Consider the following 23,003-nt stretch of genomic DNA (forward strand, 5'->3'; position numbering starts at 1 on the left):
CTTTTATTCTATTCCCTATAATCGGAGTATCCTTGCAACTGTCATCCCCCCAGTCCCACTAATCAGGAGTTTTCCTTTTTCCTCAGAGCCATGTGCTAAAGTCACCTCTCCAATTACTCGTTTCTACTATCAGGTATTTTGGAGCTAACCTGTGACTTGTACTTCGAGAAGATGCTGGCAGAGTCTAATTTCCTCTCTCTTACTCATGCAGTTGGCCTATTAGACTGCATGTAAGGGCTCACTGCACACAAGGAAAGGACCTTACTTTTCTTGTAACATAGCTGTTTTCTTGCTATGACAATGGTTATTAAATTGGCTGTAAGTTGATCACATTCCTCTACTACAAAAACAGGTTCCTTGTCTTCTCTATCCTAGCAGCTAACCTTACCCACAGTTGTAACCTGCTGTCCTCACTGACCCTATATTCAGTATCAAGAGAGCTTAACATCAATCACAGGTGTTATTATGCAGCTCTTCTTTCCTTTCCTTCTTCTCCAGACCTACTTTCTTCAATTTTCACACTGTTTTTAGCACACTCTGCCACTGCGATTCCAGACAGCAGGATTCAGATGAAGTTTCAATCAGAACTGGTATGGAACTGCTGCTGTTGCCTAATGTATAGGGGAAACGTATGTACACATCCCAGAATCACGAGACAAAACAGGATGGCTGTAAATCAGCACTCAGGTTTTGATGCTTCCTAGATAAGGTATCACTGTGCTGGTAATCTCTTACTTTGGAGATTTTGCAAGTCAGACACCATGAGCTGTGTAACAGGACACTTGCACAGCCTTCAGCTGTATTATGTCTAGCTCCCACCAGCCAAGTCAATCTTCAGCTGAAAATTTGCCTAGTTCTAGCAAGAGCTTCCTGCAGTGTGACATTTGGCTGTATATTTCACAGAAATCACTTGAGATGGTGTTAGCTTTCAGTTCTGATTATAAACATTGTTATTTTAAACACTTCAAGCTAAATTGTATACTCTCCAAAACTTGACTACCATAGTAAGGATGGAAAGGATGGAAAAAACTTGACCTTGCTGATTTTCAGATTTCTCAAGAGGAAAAGCATACTGGGAAGCTGCTTCCAGTTAAACTGTGAGAAAACCAATGAACTCCTTAAAATTCTGCACTTTGGATGAGATTAACCTACTCTTTGTTAACTGTTCAGCAAGGCAGGCACATAGCAATTATCTGGTAAAGTTTTGTTTGAATAACAAAATGTAAAGTCAGCAGTTCCCTCCTTGCTACTTCAATCAACATAGAATGGKGTTTAAATGCCATGCTAGAGTCACAGCTAAACACACATGGCAGCACTGTAATACAAACTCAAAGCACTCAAAAACGAGTGTAAATATATTATTTCTTTAAAACTATTCAAGGAGAAAGGAAAATGCAGTGGAATTTCCATTTCAAGCTGTCATCATCTGACTAAACCTTCTCTGAAGCTGAGTCATGTACTGCAGTCTCCAGTGGCAGAACTCTCTTAGTGGAATTTAATCCTCACTCATTTCCCAATATAAAACAGAGTGCTACAGTCAGACAAAATTCTGTGAACAAGAGTGCCATCATTCTTCCTATCTGAGATCTTACAAGTGGGAAAAATTAGCTTACTTCATTTGCAGAAATTCAGTGAATGGCTAAGTTAGCTTCAAGGAAGAGCTAAGGAAAGGGAAGTAAAGATGTTTAAGAAACATATCATTGCTCCTTGGAAAACGTATCAAGGATTTTTAAACATAGTTTGTGTGTCTATCCATTTTCTCCTTTTGTCGTGGGGCTTCATCAATTCACAGCACACTAAGGACCAAGTATTATCACATTATCTTTGGAGTCATTAAACACTAAATGTGACTACTTCATTCTATTATTAATCAGTTGATGACACAGGTCGCTAAAGCACCTACATCTTATCCTGTTTGCATTAACAACACGCCAAAGAGATACCACTATAGAGGATTTGGAAAGGAAACTTGTGGCAGAGAGATTGATACTTGTAATGTAAATCCTTTGCATGCTTAATTAAGGAGCTCACTAATCACTTTACATGAATCTCTGCAAAGGGTAATATTTTTGGCTTTCCTAGTGCTTTCCAAAGATGAAACTGTCACTCTGTATCTTCTGCTGTAATGAGACACCTCTTGCTTTCCCAAGAACACAGAGATTTGGGTTAGTTCTGTTCATACTAGAGAACGAAGGATCCTGAACACAAAAGAAAGAGGTCAAGGCTTTCTTCCAGCCCCCCTCAAAAACACAGGCACCTGACTCGAGATTATGACATCTCCTCTCTCGGCAAAGGTACCGTGGCTACTGGGGAACCTGAATGGGTTTCTGCACTGGTATATATCATGGTATTTTCTGACTAGTCAGCAGGTTTGTGGGTGCTGAAGATCATTGCTGAAAAATCAAACATACCTGTGCACGTTTGCATGCATGCATGTGGGTATACCTAGGAAGAGGGAGAGAACATGCAAATACAAGCAGCTGTCTTTATCTGGAAAGAGGTGAGATTAGAGTAACATCCGTGTTTTTCTCTTACAGATATATTACACAGCCTCCCCAGGACCCCCAGCAGGGGTAGAAAAGGAAAAGTTTGGAGTACTGCAATCTGCATGGCAGCAACATCCTTATATTGATTTCAGCAGGCTAGAATTTTTTTTAGCTCGCTGTGTTTCTTCTTCGAGTGGAACACTCTGATAAAGCACACACTGAAARTTACTGAGAAAATTCTAGTATCAAGCTTTGCTTCCGCTCAGCGTCTTCCTAACTTGTATTTTTTATCCTACCACCCCCTCCGCCTTTTTGCTAATACAACATCTGCCTCAGCCTAAGGCCATGTTGTCTCCAACTCGCTTCTACTTTAAAATCATCTCAAGCCCTTTATTTCCTGTCAGATGCATGGTAACTATGATGGAACTCCAGTAAATGCACTGTCAGCACCTAGTGATGTCTGAAACTCTCCTTGGCACTTTGGGAAAGACAATAATGTCAGTGGATCGTATTCTATTAGAATATAGCTATTTTGAAGCTTGTTTGATGCTTCACATTTGAGGAAAAGGATATGCTTACTCACCATAAAGGATATATGCCAAGCCTACTGACAATGAAGACAATGGCAAACGTAAGGAACAAAAGGTCACTCAGTTTTTGACACTTGCAGTAGTTTGCCATTTTGGCAGCCTGCAAAAGAAATAATAGGCTGTTTACATCTGTGAGGACAACTGAGTTCTCTTGTACTGTATACAAAATGAGAAGAAACAATCAAATTCTGATCAAATCATTAATATTTTCATTGTGTCACCTTGCAGTGACCTTGTAAATTCTCTCCACCAAGAAGCCRGAAAACTACTTCTCAGAAGAAAACAGACTGCATAAAACCAGAGTACATCTCTAATTTCTTTTTCTCCATTCAACTTCCTGTTTGAAACTCTACAGTCTGAGATTCACAAAACACTTCTAAGCCTTTCAATGCACCGCATTGTGTTTATGCTATCCTTGTCCTCAACCTCTTTACTGACTCCTGCCTCTCACCTTTCTGTTTCGSTACTCTTGATCCTAGTAAAACAATTCCCTCTTTCCCACTTGCATTTTCAGGAGCTATCTGTCTTCCACCTGTCCTATGGTCTCTGACCTCCTAGTGTCTGCCATAATGTGATTTGCCTCAAGTCCTCTGTTGTGTATCATTTCCTTTGGTCTCCTGCAGCATCTTTTCTTCCTTTCTGGCCTAAAAAGACCAGTTTCCACCTCTAAAATTGTATTACTCTCCTTAAAGTCTTTTTCCAAGGCTCTCAATTCTATTTCCTCCTTCCCTTTCTCAGTCATTTATGCTTCCCCAACTTGTTGCACTAAGAATATTTTTACATGCTTCTCTCGTTTCTCTTTAAGCAGTCTTCCAATTCTTCCTCTATGGAGGAAAGGGGTCAGCTAATTCCTCTTCACTCAAACTGCTCTTTAAAACACTGAGCTTCCCYGAGTTTCCCAGCTGCCTTCTCCTGAAGAAAACAGCACGTACAAGCAAGCTTGTTTTAAGACATCTATGCATGTTCATGTGTGTAAGTAATGCTACTTATTTTAAAACATCTGCTTCAAGACTGGGACAATCTTTTTTTATGCTTTGTGCTAAATTTATATAGGGAACCACTGCACAATAAAAAAATGCATAAGATGCCTGATTTAGTGCCCACACTAGCCACCACAAGCCCTTTTGAGGGCACCCTTCGGAGGGCTCTATATCCAATCCCAATACGTTAAAAAATGCTTACATGCACAGACTTTCTGGAGTGCTAAGAGGAAGCAAAATTATCACAACTGTTTATATAGAATATTATTCTGAAGGCAGAATTCACATCAGAGAATCCTCTAAAATGCTGTGAGACACACTTGCATTATTCCTGATTTTTTGGTTGAAACACACTGAACCTGAAATTACTCAATGTTCATAGTTACCATTCAGATTCCTAGATCAACCAGCTCTGTTGGGTGTTACTTAACTTCCATAATGTTTCCATCCAAAATCTTAACTCAAAAGATACCCCTGATAGCTGAAAKCATGTCAGGAATATAAGGAAAGCTACCAGTAGTGCAAACTAAACACAAACCTTCAGAGTCAGTGCTATATTTTAGTGGACATAAACAAAACTCCTAGTAATTCATACTCAGAGTCAGATTTAAGGGAAAGCAAACATTTTGGATGTTGATATACAAAGCAAAAGAGTTGTATTTATAACATCTTGATATTCAGATGTCTGAAAGTCCAACCAGGAATTCTGGCTGTATTTCCATGGCAGTCTGAAAAAGCTGATTTCACAGTGTGTGGAGTTGATACTGCTATAGCAGCCTGCAGCAGTATCACACCGTTTCTCAGAAACGGTACAGCCACTGGGTCATCAGTTTTTGGGTAACAAATTTACAAACAGTATTGCAAAAAGGGGGACTGTATAAAATGGGAAAGGGTATGTGGTTAGATAGAATTTGGCCACCTAAGACAATACAACACAAATTTCAAAGCATAAAGAACATGAACAGCTGAATAACACAGCTCTTACGGCTAGTCTTGCTAGCTTATTTAATCGTGTTTATTTTACAGTGCAGCCATTTGGCTTGGTCTGAAGTATCTGTTACTCACCTTTTTGAAAAGTGTCTTAGGAGATGGGTAGAACTTGATAAAAAGGATTTGGGCTCAATTGTTGGCTACAGTGAGATTCACTTTTACCAGACATGTACCAAGCTGGGAACAGTTTCACAGGCATACACTGGCATCAGAAAAGTGTTAATGTCCCTAAATCAGTGGGATTTTAAGTACTTTAGCAGGTTAGGTCACAGCATTTCCAACCTATAAGCTATACTGCAGTGCAGGGATATAGAAGACCCCTTGAAAAACTTATTTGGGGTTCTGAAAGTTGCTTCTCAGTGGCAATCTAGATTTCAGCTTCAGCTAATGTAGTGACTTCTTAGCATGACAAATGATTACAAGCCTGATCTATCCTGCCACGGCTAGGCTGCTTTGAGCTCCAAGATAACTTTCACTCAGAGCTAAGAGAACATCTAGGGATTCCTAAAAATACTCCTGTAACTCTCCTGCATCTGCCTAAAGATTTATGAAAAAAATGACCTCACCTCCAGTATTTCCACCAATGTATACTGCTTTCTGCAATGAAAATAGCAGAATTATTACACCTGCAATACATTTCAGGAAGGAAATACTCTACACTATAATCACCTTTATCATCCTGARTTGACATCTTTGCTTAGGAACTACTTGTTCCGCATAGCAAACAGATTCTACCCATTCATATGATAGCTTACAGAACAGTGAATACCATATACAGACTCTAATCAGACACACATATAATCTCACCTCTAGGACAATATCAGCCGCATCATGGAGACACAAGGTCAAGGTTCCTACTCGTGTCAAATTGGTTACATACGAGAAGGTTATCAGGATGACTGTTACAATGTGATGAGTAAACATGATGCCAAAATCCTAAAGCAGCAGGAAGCAGAAAGAAAAACAAAGAAATAAAGATTCAACGCCCTCATAGAAAAGCAGATTTATGTTTTCTAAACTCAGGTTATATTACATAAAGATCCAGTTACGTAAGTGCATACACTAAATGCCCAGCTACCAATTTCATTTAGACAGAATAATCATTGCGCTCTAAGAAAATGTAAAAAGATTATTCAAAGCTAGGCAGAATCTACACTTCCGAGTTCCTAGACATTTAACCTAATGAAGTAAACATTTATGATGAAAGTTACTTTGAAAATACATATATGCATACAAATCAAATTATGCCATATTTCTTACATGCCAAGCAATGTACAATATGCAAAATAATGTATCATTTACAAGACTTTAGATAGTTAAAAAGGAATAGGAAAAACATTGCTACCACACTAAAATTTATGGACAGTCACCTGTCAAGCTCAAGTGTCAGATTTCTACATGACATGTAGAGAGAAGACTTTTCTCTATAAGCTTCAAAATATTAAAAAGAGACATCTTGCTGGAATTCACTGAACTAGCAGGACAGATTTGAGAAAATAGTATCAAAATCCTGAAGAAAAGTCACAGGCGTCATTTGMCTGGAAAGTTCCTTCATGCATTATGTGCTGAGATAGTACGGCAGCTCTCAGCAGGGCAAGTGGCTCTCAGGTAGGGCTGTCTGAAGGAACAGGGATCCAGGAATTCACAAGGAACAGCTCCTCCAGGCAGCCAGCTCACCAAGCATTTGGAGAGGTAGCATTTGGCTTTCTTGCAGCTATTGTGGGCTAGTCCTGTTGAGATGTAAAGAGTCTCAGGTAAATGGCCCACACCAGAGAAACTGGGCTGAGCCACTGCAACCTTCAGAGAGGCAGAATCTAGTTTGCCACAGGATGAAAAGTATGGGTGGGATGGTAGAGGGCCCTCCTGGCCAAGTGCTGGTAAGCCCCCCTAACGCAGCGACAACTCTTGCCTGCTGCAGCAGCTACAGCTACTCTCTCTAACGCTGAAGAGAGTAACTGCCCAGTGCCATTCCACCTCTTCCTGGTAATGGGAATGCTACAAAGCGCTACAAGGTCCCATTTCCTCCAAATATACATCACTGGGCATTGCTAGCATCTTCTACACAAAGCTGAACAATAAGACCAAAAGGAGAAACCTAATCAGATACACATCAAGCATTTTTAAAACAGATTATTTGGTCCCCAGCAGTCTGGAGCAAAACCAAATACACCTAGCAGAGATCTGAAGTCATTGCTTAATATTAATCTTCTTTAAGTAGACTGAGCAAAAGGAGAATTACAGGTGGGTTTCCCTTTCTAAGGCTCATAAGGGACAGCAGGGAAATGGCATCTCAGTCATTTCAAATACTACAAACCCACACTTTGAAGGCTACTTGACCCTACTATAATCAAAACAGAATAGCACCAACTTCTTTTCCCCAGGATTAGAAGGCACTAGCACTGCCATACATCATATTGTAGCCTAGCTCTTTACCTGCTTCAGCTGCMATCCTATGGCACTGTTCTTCACTTTCCCGCTAATGGTAATTATATTAGCACATAAGCAGCTTAAATGAGGGGGAGGAAGCCAAGCAGAAAAGAATCCCTGTTTTCACCGCTGCTGCACTGAGGTTCTATAAATACTAGATTTCTAGTCCCTTTGTAGAACTTTTCAAGGCATTCCTGACAACATGCATTATTCCTAAGTAGCCCTAATGCTTTTGGTCAGCAATCTTCTGCATTTCTCTCTGATGCTATTTTCACAAACACTGACCAGGGAACTCCTCTGATATGTTTCGTAAGAGAGACAGTTATCTGACAGCTCTGAAAAGAGATCCTGTACTGATCAAAATGCCAAAGAGGCTGAGGAGTCCAAGTGCTACTGAAGGGCAATGCAGCTTCATTCTYAGGCCTTTCAGCTTCTTTGTTTATGCATCAATAAATGAATGGAATATGACCAGCTCGAGGTTTTAACTATTCCATCTTCAGTAGAGATCCACAAAATGAATGCAATCTAAATCTTTTTTTCTTGAAACAAAAGAATTCAGCTCTATGATTTTTCCTTTTCTTCCTCCCACTGAGTTTGCAGARGGAGTTTCGGTATCTAGTTTCACTGGAATATAGCATACATTTTCCAGAAACAAAGTGGAATAGTCAAGATAATTGGCACCTACAGATTGTTTTATTTTGAGGGATAGGAAGAAGAGTCATCTTCTTTTTTAAAAAAGAAAAAACAGAGGAGCTCTATGAATTGCCAAATGCTTGGAACTAAAAAGTATGAATACACAAAAAGGTCACATAACTACACTGACTGAAGTAGAAATTTTATATATTCCCTTAACTACACTGGTCAGATAGATTTCCATCAAACAATACCTCAGGCACCCAGAAAGCATTTGAATAAGCTTCAATAATTTTCAGGGCTTGTGGGAAACACAGTTTCCCAATCTAAATTTCTTTTTCTATATTGAACAGAATAGAAGCACGGAGAGCTGGACAAACATGATAAAAAAATCATACTAGGATGCAGAAGTCTGTGGAAATGAAAACACTTTAAGTGTAAGACATCATTACAGCAACACAGAAGTTTATGAAGCAAGCAACATACTATTATAAAATCGTAAAAGTTAATCTACCTAGTCCACTGCTTTGACTTAGTGCCAATGGTAGGTATGGACAAAAATCTAAATATTTTGCATATATTTCTTCAGCTAGGCAGCAATAATCTGGTGGAATTTCTAATATCTACATAAACAGGTGTTTGAAAATCAGCAATCCAACTGGAAGTCATTTTCAACTCATGAATTTACTATTAAGAAAGAATAAAGGGAGATGGAAAACAGCACATACCTTTCTCTTGAGCTACGTAAAGTGAAAGACCAGGGTTGGAATTATGCCAATGCTGAGTGCTGGCACTTTCAAATAAGACCTACAACACTCTCTTTGAGAGAAATCTGACTCCATAGAAATGACTGGCTAAATTCCAGAAGTGAACAAGACTGCCAAGATACTTTAGATCGTTCCAGACTACAACACAGGTACTGTAGAATTTAAAAGTATTTAAAATGATAACTAAGACTTGGATAAAAGTCTTTCTCTCATTGTAAGAAGAAAATAGTAGCACGTTCCTCAGGCTGAGAACTGTTAATCTGCTCTGTCATGAAGTATTATCATAAATGTCTGGTAATAGCTGGCATTCTTCCAGTTAAGCATGTGTTTTAGATGGGCACTATTTCCCATATTATGTGTTGTAAATCATAGAATCGGTACGGTTGGAAGGGACCTCTGGAGATCATCTAGTCCAACTCTCAAATGAGTGGCCCATATGGGGACTGAACCCACAACCTTGGCATTATTAGCACCACCATCTAACCAACTGAGCTCTGTACCTGAAGAGGTTTCCACATTTTTAAAATTAAACCTGTCTTTTAAAAAAGACAGCTACTATGATGCTGCAACAGCTGATGTCTCTGTCAAGCTCATACCTCCCGCAAGCTGAGAATCTTTAATCATGTTCTATAAATAAATTTTTAATTGAAGTTGCTTTTTCTTCTTACTTGCTGGCCTACTGAAGAGGTTGGTGATGTACAAACTATCTTAGGAACACGGCCTTTATGGCCAACCTGTTGTGACATCTCAGGCCTCAAAAAATCCTTGAAGTGCATGGTTCTTGGGCTGACATTATACTTCTTGCTTGCCTCATTTTACCAGTCAAGAACCGGTAATCAGTCTCTTTCAGCCTTTCCTTTCCTGTAAGTATACACCCACTTGTTTCATGCTCCTGAGTGTCTGATATGAGCTCACCTGAAAGCTAAGGCTCATCCTGTATTTTCCTAGGAACATCTGTGTTTGCACTAGTCTGGTACATTGCTTGTCTGATGTCACCCTACGTCCTCAGCCGTCTGCAGAGAGGGCATTCAGCATCGTATTGTGAGCCTRCTGACAGCTGGCATTGCCGAGGACAGCAGCATGTGGTGCTCCTGTGTCAACTACTGTAAGCTCCCAGTGAAAACATCTTTCAAGTCATGTGTTTTTTTGACAGTCTGCGTTCATCCCAGGCCACAGAACAGTTTCATTGTGTGACACTAGCACACAGCCACATTTCTTAAATCCAGTCTTCCTAGTTAACAATTTTTCTTGAATAATAGTAAGATCCCTCTCTGTAGTTTTGCTGTAATCAAACTGGTCAGCGATCTAACAGTTCATTTACAAACATGGCATTTCTGCTGTCTCCATCAGGGTGCTCACAATGAAAGGTTTTTGACTTGATATCGTTGCATTGCAGACATTGTGCTCCTGCTCTCTGTCAGGAGACTGTGCATCCTCAGACACAGTAGATGTATGGGACATAGCTTTAAGGTGTCAATTTGGTGCTATGGGTTACAAATTTGGGTTACAAAAAGTGTTATTTTATTATTAACTATTTACTTCCCCACCTCCATCCCCCATTCTACTTCCACAGTAGGTTGCTGAGAAACCTTCATGATAGTAAGCCATTTATATGCAACTGAGAGACAGACTTCCAAAAAACTGTTTACTTGCATCTATACTAYGGAAATTATCAAGCTTTATTTCTGTGCTCAGCTCAATATGGGAATAAATTCTCCAAGACATGAGAGGAATAGCTACAGCATTCATCCATGCGACTTACCAAACGAGAAAAGTATTAGTGAATATCACAGTGGCTTTTTTTAGAACTGTACTTCAGCACAGCCAGGTGCTGTTCAGGAACCCTCCAATTATGTTTTATGTAAGCAAAGAAGCTATTTAGGAAGCAATTAAATATTCATTAAAAACACATATTACTGCAAAATTGCAATAACTTTGCAATTGCAATGCTGTTATATTTTCTTTTCCTTCAGACGGTACACAAAAGATATCCAACCGTGCAGCCCAGAAGGCTGAACGATCGCAGGGAGGCTGATGAGACATGACACATTTCTGCAGCAATAACCTGAATAATTCTGCAAAACTACCGCAGAGGTTTGGTTTATATATTGGCAAATGGCTATTAAGTACTGCCTGTATTTGCTGCTTATGTATATTACTCATGTTACTCATGACTGAAATTTATCTCCACTACCACACAACTCCACTGAGCCCTGTTTCTCTGCATTTGTTATTTGAGACAGTGAAGTTATACCCATTTCAAGCTCATGATTAACAGGATGTTTAACATCTACAAATAATGCAAGCAAGGGATTAACATTTATTCACCCTAAACTGCCTGTTCTGTTTATGATATATCATCTGATATAGTTTTGAAATTGGTACATGTTTTCTTGAGAGTTCTACTTCTGGAAAAATTTTGCTAATTCAAATATAGAGGTGTTTTTGCATATACATAGCTACAATACAAGATTTCTTGTACACTGTGGTTCCAAATAACAGATCAACTTATTTAGGACATACTGGATTCTTTATATCTTTTTTCAGTTATGCACCTGCTAAAATTCTTGTAAACTACTATTTTTTTCCATTAGAACAATAGCCTACAGTCATTTAATTAAATTAGAGCAGAAAAAGGCACATTGAAAGTACTATCAAATCCTTCCAAATGTCTTAAATAAATAATTTCACAACATTAAAAAGCCCTGCAAGAATAGCTCAATGGATTGTTACTAAAGAATGACTTGTGTTTTTGCTGCAGATTAGCATGCTACAGATCTTTTTTGGAGGAGAACCTAGATGAAAGAATACGGAACTGGCTGCCACTGATGCTGGCAAATTGTCTTCATCTGGCCAGAGCTTTTGTTTCTCGATTAACAGTCCATCTGCTCTGTGTGGTGCACACAACTACTTTTCCAGTACTACCTTTCAATTATCAGAAAAATATATTGGAAATAGTTTTAATTTACAGTTGCTACAGTTTCCTATGTCTTGTTTTAAATATTTTTAATTACAAAGAAAACAGAAATAAAAGCCATTATACTTGAGACAAATGCCATGACTTATACTTAAACACAAAGCAACACTCATCTACTTGAAATTTTATAACTTTAAATGTAAGATCAAACATAGCATCATTTTAATATTAAATATATCCTTGTTTTTACCACTGCTTTGTAAAAAAAAAAAAAAAAAAAAAAAAAAAAAAAAAAAAAGAAAAAGAAAGAAAAAACACATTTAAAGCTGTCATAGCTCTTACCAAAACAATACTATGAATTTATGAGGCAGTCTTGCTCCGTCATTGATGTTTTCATCATTTTACTCCTAATAGAAATGGTACATCTACTGGCTACTAGGAGTGTTCCATTCCATTCAAGTCACTGTATGGGATCAGCAGCTTATCCCCTGATGCCATTTCCCTTTGAATACTGGATTACTTCAGGCTCTTAATTACTCTTTTCCCAATATGCAGAAAAAAACCCCACATCATAGTACTGACGAACACAAACACTTCAACACCATTTTTTTTAGTGATGAACATCTGCAAGAGATAATGATTAGAAAGAACTGTACTTCTAGTTCCAATGCACAGATATTCCTCAAGTCAAAAACATGTGCTTAAAGCCTTCAAAGTTTTTAGTCTCATTGCTCTTACCTTTCTTTTGATGTCAATGAATTGAGAAAACATTAAGGACCAGTAGAATGACAATTCGACTATGTAGTAATAATGAAGGTCAGGCATCAGTGGCTGAAAGATGGAGATGAGAAAAGGTTAAAGAGACCTAATTGACACTACATGCATCTCAGGTCTGTAGGAAAGACTTTTAATCACAGATGAATTACTGACTTCTACGTTTGCATCCTATGTAAAAAGGAATGATGATGGTTGCCTCATTCAAACTTTGATAGCCCTGGGAAAGAAGAGCTTCTTACTCATTCTTACACGTTTTTACTTGTGTTTAAATTTTGACAATATTGCAATACCAGAAACCTACAATGCTTTCCATTAGGGACCTTGAATAAACAGAATTCTGCCTAAATTTTAACTCAAATCCTATCTTATATGCAGGACAGAAGATCCTAAGAGTGTTTTGAAAGACTACTTAAAACATCTTACTATACTTCAGTAAAGTTGGTTTAAAGCACAATAAAAGAAACAATGTTGCAGCAACTAGAAAAAAGTGATGCTGGTGTATAACCTGATCTGTTCATGATGAAAATGCTCTGATTTTAAAGTATGGTTCTTTCTAATATAAAAGCCTATTTTTAAAGACTCTAACCATTTTCTAGGAACATGTTAACATTTGGGGAAGAAAGTCATTAAATTTATCCAGGCATCTTATTTGATATACACATTTATATACATGTTTATACGCTAAAGAAACAAAGATAACAAGATACAGGAAGTTATTCACAACCAAACACAACCTGAGCTAACTGCAAAGAAGGGAAGTGGTGGCAAGAATAGGTGGTCTAGCCCCTAGCCCGAGACAGCCGGTTCTAGGAACTACTCTAATCTCCACACTACTACACTTTGCTGCCTGTCACATCTTTCACCTCAGTGACAGAGATGGGCCCTGGCCTGGGGGAATCTCCTGAGGGATTAGATGAACCACCTCTAGAGCAGTTTGCACTGGTCCAGCRATGCAACCAAGAAGAGCAAGAGCTATTTCAGTTGGGAAGAGTCACTTCAATTGCCTCTTTAATTTTCTCTTTGATTGGCTTTTGGGGACCAATTCTTTGAAGCTAGAAAATCGCCTTTAGGTGCACAGTGTATGCTCTAAACGGGTTGCTTAAATGTAAACATATATTTAAGCTTTATAAAAATGCGTACACTCTAAATCAATTCTTTAAAACCATTGCTGTGGTCAATACAATCCTTTTCTGTCTTAGTGAGACTGCCATTAATTAATTTCTAGTAAAATAATGAAGATTGTCAGTTGCGTTATTAACAATACCATTAGTATTTCTAAGCCCATGTATAAGGATAATGGGAAGAGTGSGGGAGAGGATTCTAAAGATACTATAGTTTTCCCCCATTAAAAGCTAAACAATGTGCATTTAAATTGGTTAAAGTGTCAGGTTTCAGTTCCCCAAAGACTTAACTGTAATAGGACTATTTCATGTTTATGGATAAGTTGTCATTCAAATGATCCACTTGACTATCTACAGCAAGTCCAGCTGGATTTCTGTAATGCTGTGTTGAGTGACTTGCAAAAAAACTTACAAAGGAATCAAAATTTGATGATTTGCTTTCTGTTGGACCATCTCCACTTGTAACACAATTTTCATATATCGTAAGTTTAATTGCCACCCTCTGAAGCTGTAACTAACTTTTTGAATGATTTCCTTGTCCTGCTCACAAGTCTGGTAAGTCCATGTTCTTTAAATAGTAAGACTCATTCTTTCCTCAGAAGTAAATATCTTCTTGCATGTAATATCATAAAAATAGCAGAAAACAGGACTGAAAGGCACCACAAGAAGTTATCCAGTCCCCTGCCCCAAGGCAGCAGAAACTGCAGCTGTATCATTTGTAACAAATGACTGTTCGTAAAAACTTGGAGGGCTGAAGAGTCAACACTCCTCAGGCAATCTGTTCTGCTGCTGCCCTAAAATTTTTCAGTTTGCTCTAGTCCTTTGATGTAATTTAAGTCATTATTTTTTGTCCATCCAAATGTGGACAGAGAAAGGTTTATTCCTTTCTTCACAGAAACTTTATACACACTTGAAAACTATTACAATTCAGTTTTCGCTTCCTGAGGCTAAATGATCAAATTCCTTCAACCTTTCCCAGCAGATCAAGATTTCTGGTCATTCTTCCTGCCCCTCCGCTGACCTATCTCCAACAGGTCCACAACTTTCACATAATGTGGGCCCCTAAATTAAACACAGTTCTCCTGTTTAAGGCTTTTCACTGACACATACATGGGAATTCATGTGTCTTACAGATAATACTCGTCTTTATACTTTCCAGTCCAGCACTGATTTCCCTTCCTCCTACCTCACTCCACCCTTTTTAAAGTAACAATAGACAGATTGCCCTAAACTCCTTAGATTGCAAACTAGAGTTTTGGGGAATTCATTGTAATTTATATTTGAAAAGCAGCTAGTACAATGTCTTGATGATCCTATTTTGAGTTCTGCATACTGCATACAAACAGAAATAAAAAGTACTTTAAAGAAGCTCAAGTTTAGAATTTAGATAATTAAAAATGCTACCAAAAATCATCCTCAAAAGTTATGCAGAATTTTGAAGACCATCTAACTAGGTCATATTTGAAAAATTTGTTAACTAAAGGAAATGTTATACTTCAACCTCTYGCTATCTCTCCTTTATATAAAGGTACAAGGGCAACAGGTGGAGCTTAGCTTTCCTGAAAGGGTTTCCAAAGTCCAATGCCATAAACTTAATGCTACTTTTTCTTTAATGGTTTTATTATTATTATTGATAGTAAAAAAGTAGCATTTAATTAATTTACTGATCCTCACATGTTGAAAGTTAGTTCTATCAAACCAAGAGACAAAATGAGTCAGTAGTGCAGCCACCTCCAAGTTATTGTTTCTCAAAAATATACTAAATGTTTTATAGAAGGTTGCTGGCTCTGTTTAGACACATTCCATAACTTAACAACTATAATCAGTTGTACGACCTGAGGGAAAGTGCAGAAGATGTTTCTCAAAGCTATTGRGTATGCAGACTTTGGAAACCCCAGTTCAACCACATAATGATGGACAAAATTTCTTCCCTTTTCCCTCCTTCTCTGCCAGAGAACAGTTTCCAGAGTTGTGGAGCTACAGAATCCTGCAATCCTGATATGTCCTTGGAGCTACTGTGCTGCTGTGAAAGACAGCCAGAATTTGGGCTCAGATTAACTACACATAGAATGAGTTAAAATCTCAGTATTGCTCACTAACAGTCTCTTAGCAAATAATAAATACAATGCTATTGTTTTCTTGAAGATCTTTTTGAGGAAAGTAAATTTCAGACTTGAGCAAAATGTTTCTGTAGGAGAGAGAGTGGGAATGAGTGCAGCAGGACACAACCTGAAAGTGCATTTTTTCTTTAATAGTGGCATTCCACTCCTTACTAAAGCAGATGAATGTGTAAAATGAATGAGTTGACTTTGAAGTTAAGTCATATAATTTAATCTATAACAGGGACAAATAATTTGACCTAGAACAGAGACTAAGACCGATGTTTTTGAATCAGTGAAAATACACAGACATCACTGAAAACAAAGGCTGGACTATTCTTAATTTAATTCTCTTGTTAATTTTAACCTCCTCAGCATTTTTGTTTTCAGTTTCCTTGAGGCCAGGACTGGATAGTTCTTATTCAAGTACTTTAAAGGAGAAGCTTACCATCTCTCTTCAGCTTCCTCTATGAACACACCAACAGCCAGAGTATTTCACTTTATGCAGCATAACAATCTTAAATCTGAAATTCCTAATGTTTCCTGGTTTATGAGAACTATACTGCTTCTTCCCAATCCGCTGAATCTCTGGCTTTGCTAAAACTAGCAACGTGCTCTAAGAACTTTGTGAAAAGTAACTGTTCTACCACTGTCGCCTATATCTGCTCTCACAGGCAGATTTCACAGTTTGCCGTTTTCAGACCCTATGCTTCATGTCAAAATAAGTGCAACAGCTGCTGTTCATACTTCCTGTCTTGTCCTTGAACTCAAGCAAGGAGGGGAGCATCTAGCATTATTATTATACACTGCTGAATAACCCATTAAAGATGCCTGATATTTACTCAAAGCTCCACCATAACAAAAACAACTCTACAGAGGTGGCACATTTGTTTTTGGACAGCACTATAATTTTTACCTGATTTGGATACCCACTCCAGCACTGTCTGGTATTCCAGAGCCAGGGTGTCTGAGAAGAAAAAAAAAAAGAAAAAGAAAAAAGAAAAAGTTCTGAAGTTCTGTACAAACCATTCTGGGTATTGTAGTTGTACATGGTTAATACAGGTGAGAGGCAAAAGCATAGGAACAGCTTAGTATCTGCATTTTCTTCTAAAGGCCATGAGATTTGAATATAAGAAGTATATTCATCAAAGTTTCACAGTAGGTGTTAGATCAACCTGTCCATTGACAGAGATTTTCCTTTAGTGCAGCACGACCTTACATTAACAGATTTCACAGGAGTGTAGGCTGAACACGAATCCACTTGTGCCCAAGTGGTTAGATCTCACATTTCCTTCTCAGCAGCACCGCAGATCTGGATTTCACCATGAGATGGAGCAGTCCAGCTTAGGCAAAGCATAATATTTTGCCTAAGTTTGTTATTATATATGAGTGTCAAACCAAATAAAATGAACATTAAGTGGAATGTTGCCCTGGGGTTTGAAGACCCAAGTTGAGAATCAAGCTAGTACTGCCTTTATAAATAGGAAGGATCTGCACCATGCAGAGAGACAGTATAAACACTAGTCAGCATTACATCTTCATTTCCAACTCAAAGAGTGAGCTCTAAATATGATTTGTCTCATAGAATGTCCCTATAGCCTTTGTTGGTTAAGTAGTGATGTGATATGAGCACTAAGGGCTCTTTCTGTTTATTTGAATATCCTTCACATGGAAAGTAAAATAAAATAAAGCTTAAACACATAGACATCTCCAATGTTCCTGAAATGGAAAGGAATAATACTTGTAATAATACTTCTATAATAACCAGAGCTATATACTAGCATCAACAAGTAACAGGCTTCCTGGAGTTTCTAATACACCACTCAGAAGATGGCTGTAAGAATGATAAAAGTTAATTCCAACTTCTCCTTCTCTCTATTAAGGAAAATTATTTAATGCAAGCAATTCATTGGTTCAAACATCTCCACAGTAGTTACTATGCTAAGCGAATGCAATGAAAAAGGTTTTTGGAAACAGACACAGCTCCTTTGTAAGTGTTACTGATACACAGAACTTAAAATATTTCTGTCTGGCAGCTGCCTAAATTAGAGCCATCCAAATATTGTAGGATAATTCATAGTTTTAGCTAGGTTTGAAAAGCTGCAACTGTCTTTCATATCAGATTCAGCTAGAGATAAGAGATGATTCCTACCCAATTGTTTTCCTACCTAAATTACAGGTGCTAGGAAAAAATGCTCATTTTTCTCTTTCAAATATTATGACATCTTCAAGTTTCTTCAGAGAAATGCTTGCTATAGAAGATGCAGATGCAGAGGTCTAGGTGCATTTAAAATGCTGAACACTAAATAGAACAGGCTCCATTGGAGAAGCCCTTACAGATTTACCACAAAGCCTGACAGGATACCACAAACTGACAGACAACATAATATATGCACTAAGTCTCAGAGATCAACACAGTGCAGAGCATCTGCCTCTTCTGAGCCACACAAGCTTCAGAAGGCTGTGCTGCCATCTCAAACAMAATGCTTCTCTGATGCTGCTTGGAAGCCTATTGGATCCTACAGGCGCAATAGGTGGCCAAGGGTGGCTAAAAAAGCAGGGGATCTACACTATCTTCTTACCTTGTGTCATGTCCAGCTCCCCTCCACTCCCCTTGTGCTAGCTACATGGAGCTGGCTCCCACTGTGGTCCTATGAGGGGATGTAGGTTACAGATGCCTTGAGGGACTTCAGCAAAGAGGTACAGAAAGACCACTTGGTTTAAGCACAGCCTTCCTCTCCGATCTCCACAACAAACATAGCCCTAGACTGACCCTAACTTTTCCACGAAGACTACTGCTGTAGTTGAAGCAATGAGCATCTTGTTTAGTCCTCCAGGAACCTCATAACTGCAGAGAACTCAATACAAGCTTCAGCAGGAAGGAGAGGAGCCTGCAAATAACCACACATACTGCAATGTAACACCTAGACACTCTGGTAAGGGTGGAATTMATCAGAAAGGACTTAATACTGATATTCTCAGGGCTCAGTTGAGCCCTGCATAAGCTCACAGGATATGCTTAGCTCTCCCTGAATACTCCCATGGTGGCTAGTGAAAAAAAGGTCAGTGATTTGGCTTTGAAATGGATTATTTCTGGATAAATCTAAGTATGCTACTGTTTCCACTGCCCATTAAATATCCAAATATCAAGAACAAGTAGTAAAGTGGAAAGATGATGTTTGGAAGAGGTGAACATGAGAGGAGGGGAGCATATGGAGTGTGGAGAAGGCAGGAAATGCAAAGAACCAGAAAACAAAATAGTATTCTTGAACTGGAAACAGAATACTAAGAACCTCAGTATCAATTTTGTCAGGCACAAAGCACCAGTCCTACAATGCTGAAATCTTCCCTTACATGAAATGACAGAGTTCAGATGGAAACTTAAGGTTTACCTAAACAGTACAGCATCTACGACAGTGAAGGACAATAAACAGCTGTTGAATCTGCTGTCATTCACAGTATTAAAGAACAAATCTCCATTCTTTTACTTTCCTCACAGAAATATCTGTCAAAAGCTCCATCAAACCTCTTTTCAACTCTATGATTAAAGGGAGTAATTTTAAAGAACTTCAGAAAAAACTCTCTTGAGACAAGGGAATGACTGAGGATTTTTTTAAAAAGATCTGAACAAATGATCTGAGATGCCTGCATGCTAGCCAGGAGCCTCGGTTTGTTTTGTATTCACTGTCCTATGCAGTTACCTTTGGAAAAATCTTCTAATTAGGCCATGACTTTCAGAAGCCCCAAAGCAATGAAATTTTGCTTGTTTTGCTCAATGTGCTGTTAATATCCAGTATGTGAAACAAAGGTCAGTTCTGATAGTAAATAGGAAAAAAAGGCAATATAATAAAAAACTTCTATTTGTGATCTACTCTCTGGGTAGTGAGTTGGCTGAAAGGTATTTGTGTGTGTACTTTATTAGATAGGCAGAAAGTCCTTCTGGTAAAATATTTTAAAATAACAAGTTAGATTTTGGTTCATCATACAGTAATAAAAATAATCCAAGAATACTCGTTTCTTAACCATATTTACCCAGCAGAACCAACTGAGCACAGGAAACAGATCCTGTAGACTAGATCCTCAAAGACACCGGCAGGAAACACACATGCCACGAGCAAGTACCTTCCCATGCTCTAGGCTGGACAGTTATAAGGTATGTGTACAGCAGGCATTTTATGGTTATATGTGAGTTCCATGAACATGTTCTACAAGAGGTTGTGTCTTTAGATTAACAAACAATATATATGTATATCCAGACAATTTACAGTGTAGGTCACTTTGCAAAGTAACTGCTTTTGTGCAGCTAAAGTTACTTCCACAGTTAATTTTGTTGCACGTTGCTGTGTCGGTCATTGAGCCACCTGTACTTGTACTCAGCACATTTAGAAATGCAACTACACATGTTGTATCCACCAACATTGGTGCTGCTTTGACCCATGATATATGCTCAATCTTGGAAGTACAACATAAATAAGAGATATGCAAAAACTGCAGACAGTGTTGCTGGCATTCGGCTTGTTTTTTGTCATCCTTAAACTTGAAACAATAGCACAAAGAAACCATCCAGATGTTCATCATTAAGCCTTATGACAGCAAAACCCAGATTCCTACAGAGTAGCTTCTGCCCTAGCAGTCTGGATTACTAGAAAGAGCTAGTACGCACCTGATCCATTCCAGACCACATGTATATGTTCTAACACGCAAAGGAGTTCTAAGATCCCAGAGAAATACTACTACTAACAAAAAACTTCACAGAATTTTCCAACAAATAAATAAATACAATCTGCCTGCTGTTTTTATCAGGATGCAGCATGCAAAAATTTAGGAACTTTGTAACGCAGAATCTTCACTTCTCATGAAAGCCTATTTATACCACTAAACACATTTTGAAACAAGAAATCTGGCACTCAGTTCAGAAGAGATTTAAACCTTCTGAACTTAGAAAACAGCTGATGCTTTAAAACAAAAAAATCTACCATAATACAGAAATCCTGAGCATTCACCGGAAGTATTCTCACTGCTATAAAATCTCTAAATGATGAGATTTTATTTGGCTTGGATGCTAAACTTGGATACAGGTCATACAAAATTTGTCTTCAATAGCTGTAAGTAATATTAAGTGCAAGAGAAATTAACAGCATTAATCAAAGTCAAGATATTTAATATTTTTGACAACATTCCACTCACCTCACTCTTGTTTAAAATAGGCAGATATATGCTCAGATGACTTACTGCATTTGTATCACTACTTTCATTTCATTATGTTAGAACAGGTCTTTGTTCCTCGTGAGAACAAGTTGTACAAGTGAGGCAAGAAGGTTTCCCCTTGAACAGGGTTTGCTCAGCCCCCAAAATGCTGTGTGGTTTGTACTTATCCCTAGCTCTAACACTCACCATCTGATACATAAGCATAATTTTCTCTTTTATTCCACAGCAGCTGCAGTCTCTCATCCTAGGTAAGAGAAGACAATTTCTTGTTCTTGTGGACGTGCACTTCACACTATCATAAAATTTACAGTTTATCTACGTAAAAGTGCAATTGTAATGCAAGCGGTGTGGGGGGGAAGACTACAGTTTTTCTCTTGACTGCAAAATACAAAAGTATGTTTATATGTCTTTTAAAAGTATACCTTTTTATTTTACAGGAATTGCAAATTACAGGCTTTTAGTGAACAGTACCTTTCATAACATCAGACAATTACTTACAATTAACAGCCTTTTTTTTTTGTTTTGGGGGCTTTTCAGGTTTTTGGTTTTTGGGGTTTTTTTGCATTTCACCTTCTACGTGCCTAAATTAAATAGTATCTTGATGTTCACTTTTTTCCTGCCAATTAAGGCTAGGAATTCCAGCAATTTTTTCTTATTCACTATATTAATGAGCATTACTCTTACACATCACTGGTTTGAACAAGTACTTGCTTAGAAGAGAATTACTTCAATTGCTGTCTTTTTTAGCGTCTACAACACCTGCATCCTCTTGGCATGGTATGCTGAATGGCTGCTGACATTAGAAAGAAAGTCAGATTACCATGGCAGCGCACAAAAGCCTCCTTCTGTAGCTTCCTGCCCCTGGAGTTCTGTGTTCTGGTGTAAAAATGATTCCACCTTTTTATGGTAAAATGAAGAGACTTTTCAGTAAGTACATCTCTTGGATTCAAATTCCACTGTGACCTTGAGATTCCTTCCCCATCTTCTTTCTTGGCTTAACAGGGATCTATCTTAGTATAGACTACAGCAGCCTTTCTCTCTTCTGGGAATCATGTACTGAAGAAAACATTTGCTTCTGTGTACAACGTACAAAGGAATTGAAAGTCTTTTTTCTTAGCTACAGAAAATCTTAGCTACAGAAAATCTCCTACATATTAATTGCTGTAAAACAAATCAAAGCTGAACCAGATACAGGCTGTTCAGAAGGAAAACAATAAAAGCAAATAATGAGAATGTCTTCCTTGCTAATACAATTTATAATCTCCACATTGATGTATTATTTTAAAATAAGCTAAATGAGYTGGGTTGTAATCCATGTCCTTTAGTCATTATGACTATCTTTATTACCTCTCTTAACACATTCCAAGCACTGCTTCAACTAAATAAAAAGTGCCAAGAAATGCTGAGAAAATACTGCACTGTTACTTTATCATTATTGCAGCAAAATTAAATTTAAGTCATACTTAATTACACCCACTGAGGTAACACTTGAACACAAGGGCACAGCTTGTATGCTCCACTGGCCACACAAAAATGGGATGAGGAAAACTGTGTTTTTACCCATGCAGGGCTTGAAGCCTGCCTTATTAAGAATCAATCAGCTCAGTTGCACAGTTTATATAGCTTTTGCCACTTCCGCTGATAAGCTTACAACACAAGATGGGAACAATTTTTCCCCACCCCATAAAACTCTAAGCTTTCAGAATATGTTTTTCTTCTACTGTAAAGCAAAACCAAGAATCTTTACACCAGCAAGTAGGAAACCCATATTTACATCTTGCTCCCGTATATTACACATCCCAGATGAGCAAGTGTCCAGTAGAGTTTAGGGTAACCAAGAGAGACTCATCAGAAAAGTTCCTTTGGTTGGAAAGAAAAAAAAAACCAAAAACAAAAACAAGAAAACCACACACAATCTTCCTCCTTATTTTTTAGAAGGTTTATGAAGGGAACAACCAGAACAATGTGTTAGTTTTTCAGATTTTTTATAGCCTTCCAGTAAGTTTAA

At 38.1% G+C, this 23,003-nt stretch overlaps 1 protein-coding gene across 2 annotated transcripts in view; it reads right to left on the reverse strand.

Annotated features, from left to right (window-relative positions):
* CERS6 (ceramide synthase 6) overlaps positions 1-23,003 on the reverse strand; it is a 131,660-nt gene that overhangs the window by 19,782 nt on the left and 88,875 nt on the right. The window contains exons 5-8 of one of the 2 annotated variants that reach the window (XM_085323581.1): positions 16,704-16,754; positions 12,529-12,621; positions 5,854-5,982; positions 3,070-3,176 (exon numbers count right to left, since the gene is read on the reverse strand). In XM_085323581.1, coding sequence (XP_085179707.1) covers positions 3,070-3,176; positions 5,854-5,982; positions 12,529-12,621; positions 16,704-16,754 — 380 coding nt within the window. The remainder of the gene's footprint in view (positions 1-3,069; positions 3,177-5,853; positions 5,983-12,528; positions 12,622-16,703; positions 16,755-23,003) is intronic. The other variant, XM_085323591.1, reaches the window with a different exon arrangement.

Source organism: Rhea americana, unplaced genomic scaffold (genome assembly GCF_003343005.1).
Source record: "Rhea americana isolate MKP2758 unplaced genomic scaffold, rheAme1 scaffold_12, whole genome shotgun sequence".
NCBI classification, from domain to species: Eukaryota; Metazoa; Chordata; class Aves; order Rheiformes; family Rheidae; genus Rhea; species Rhea americana.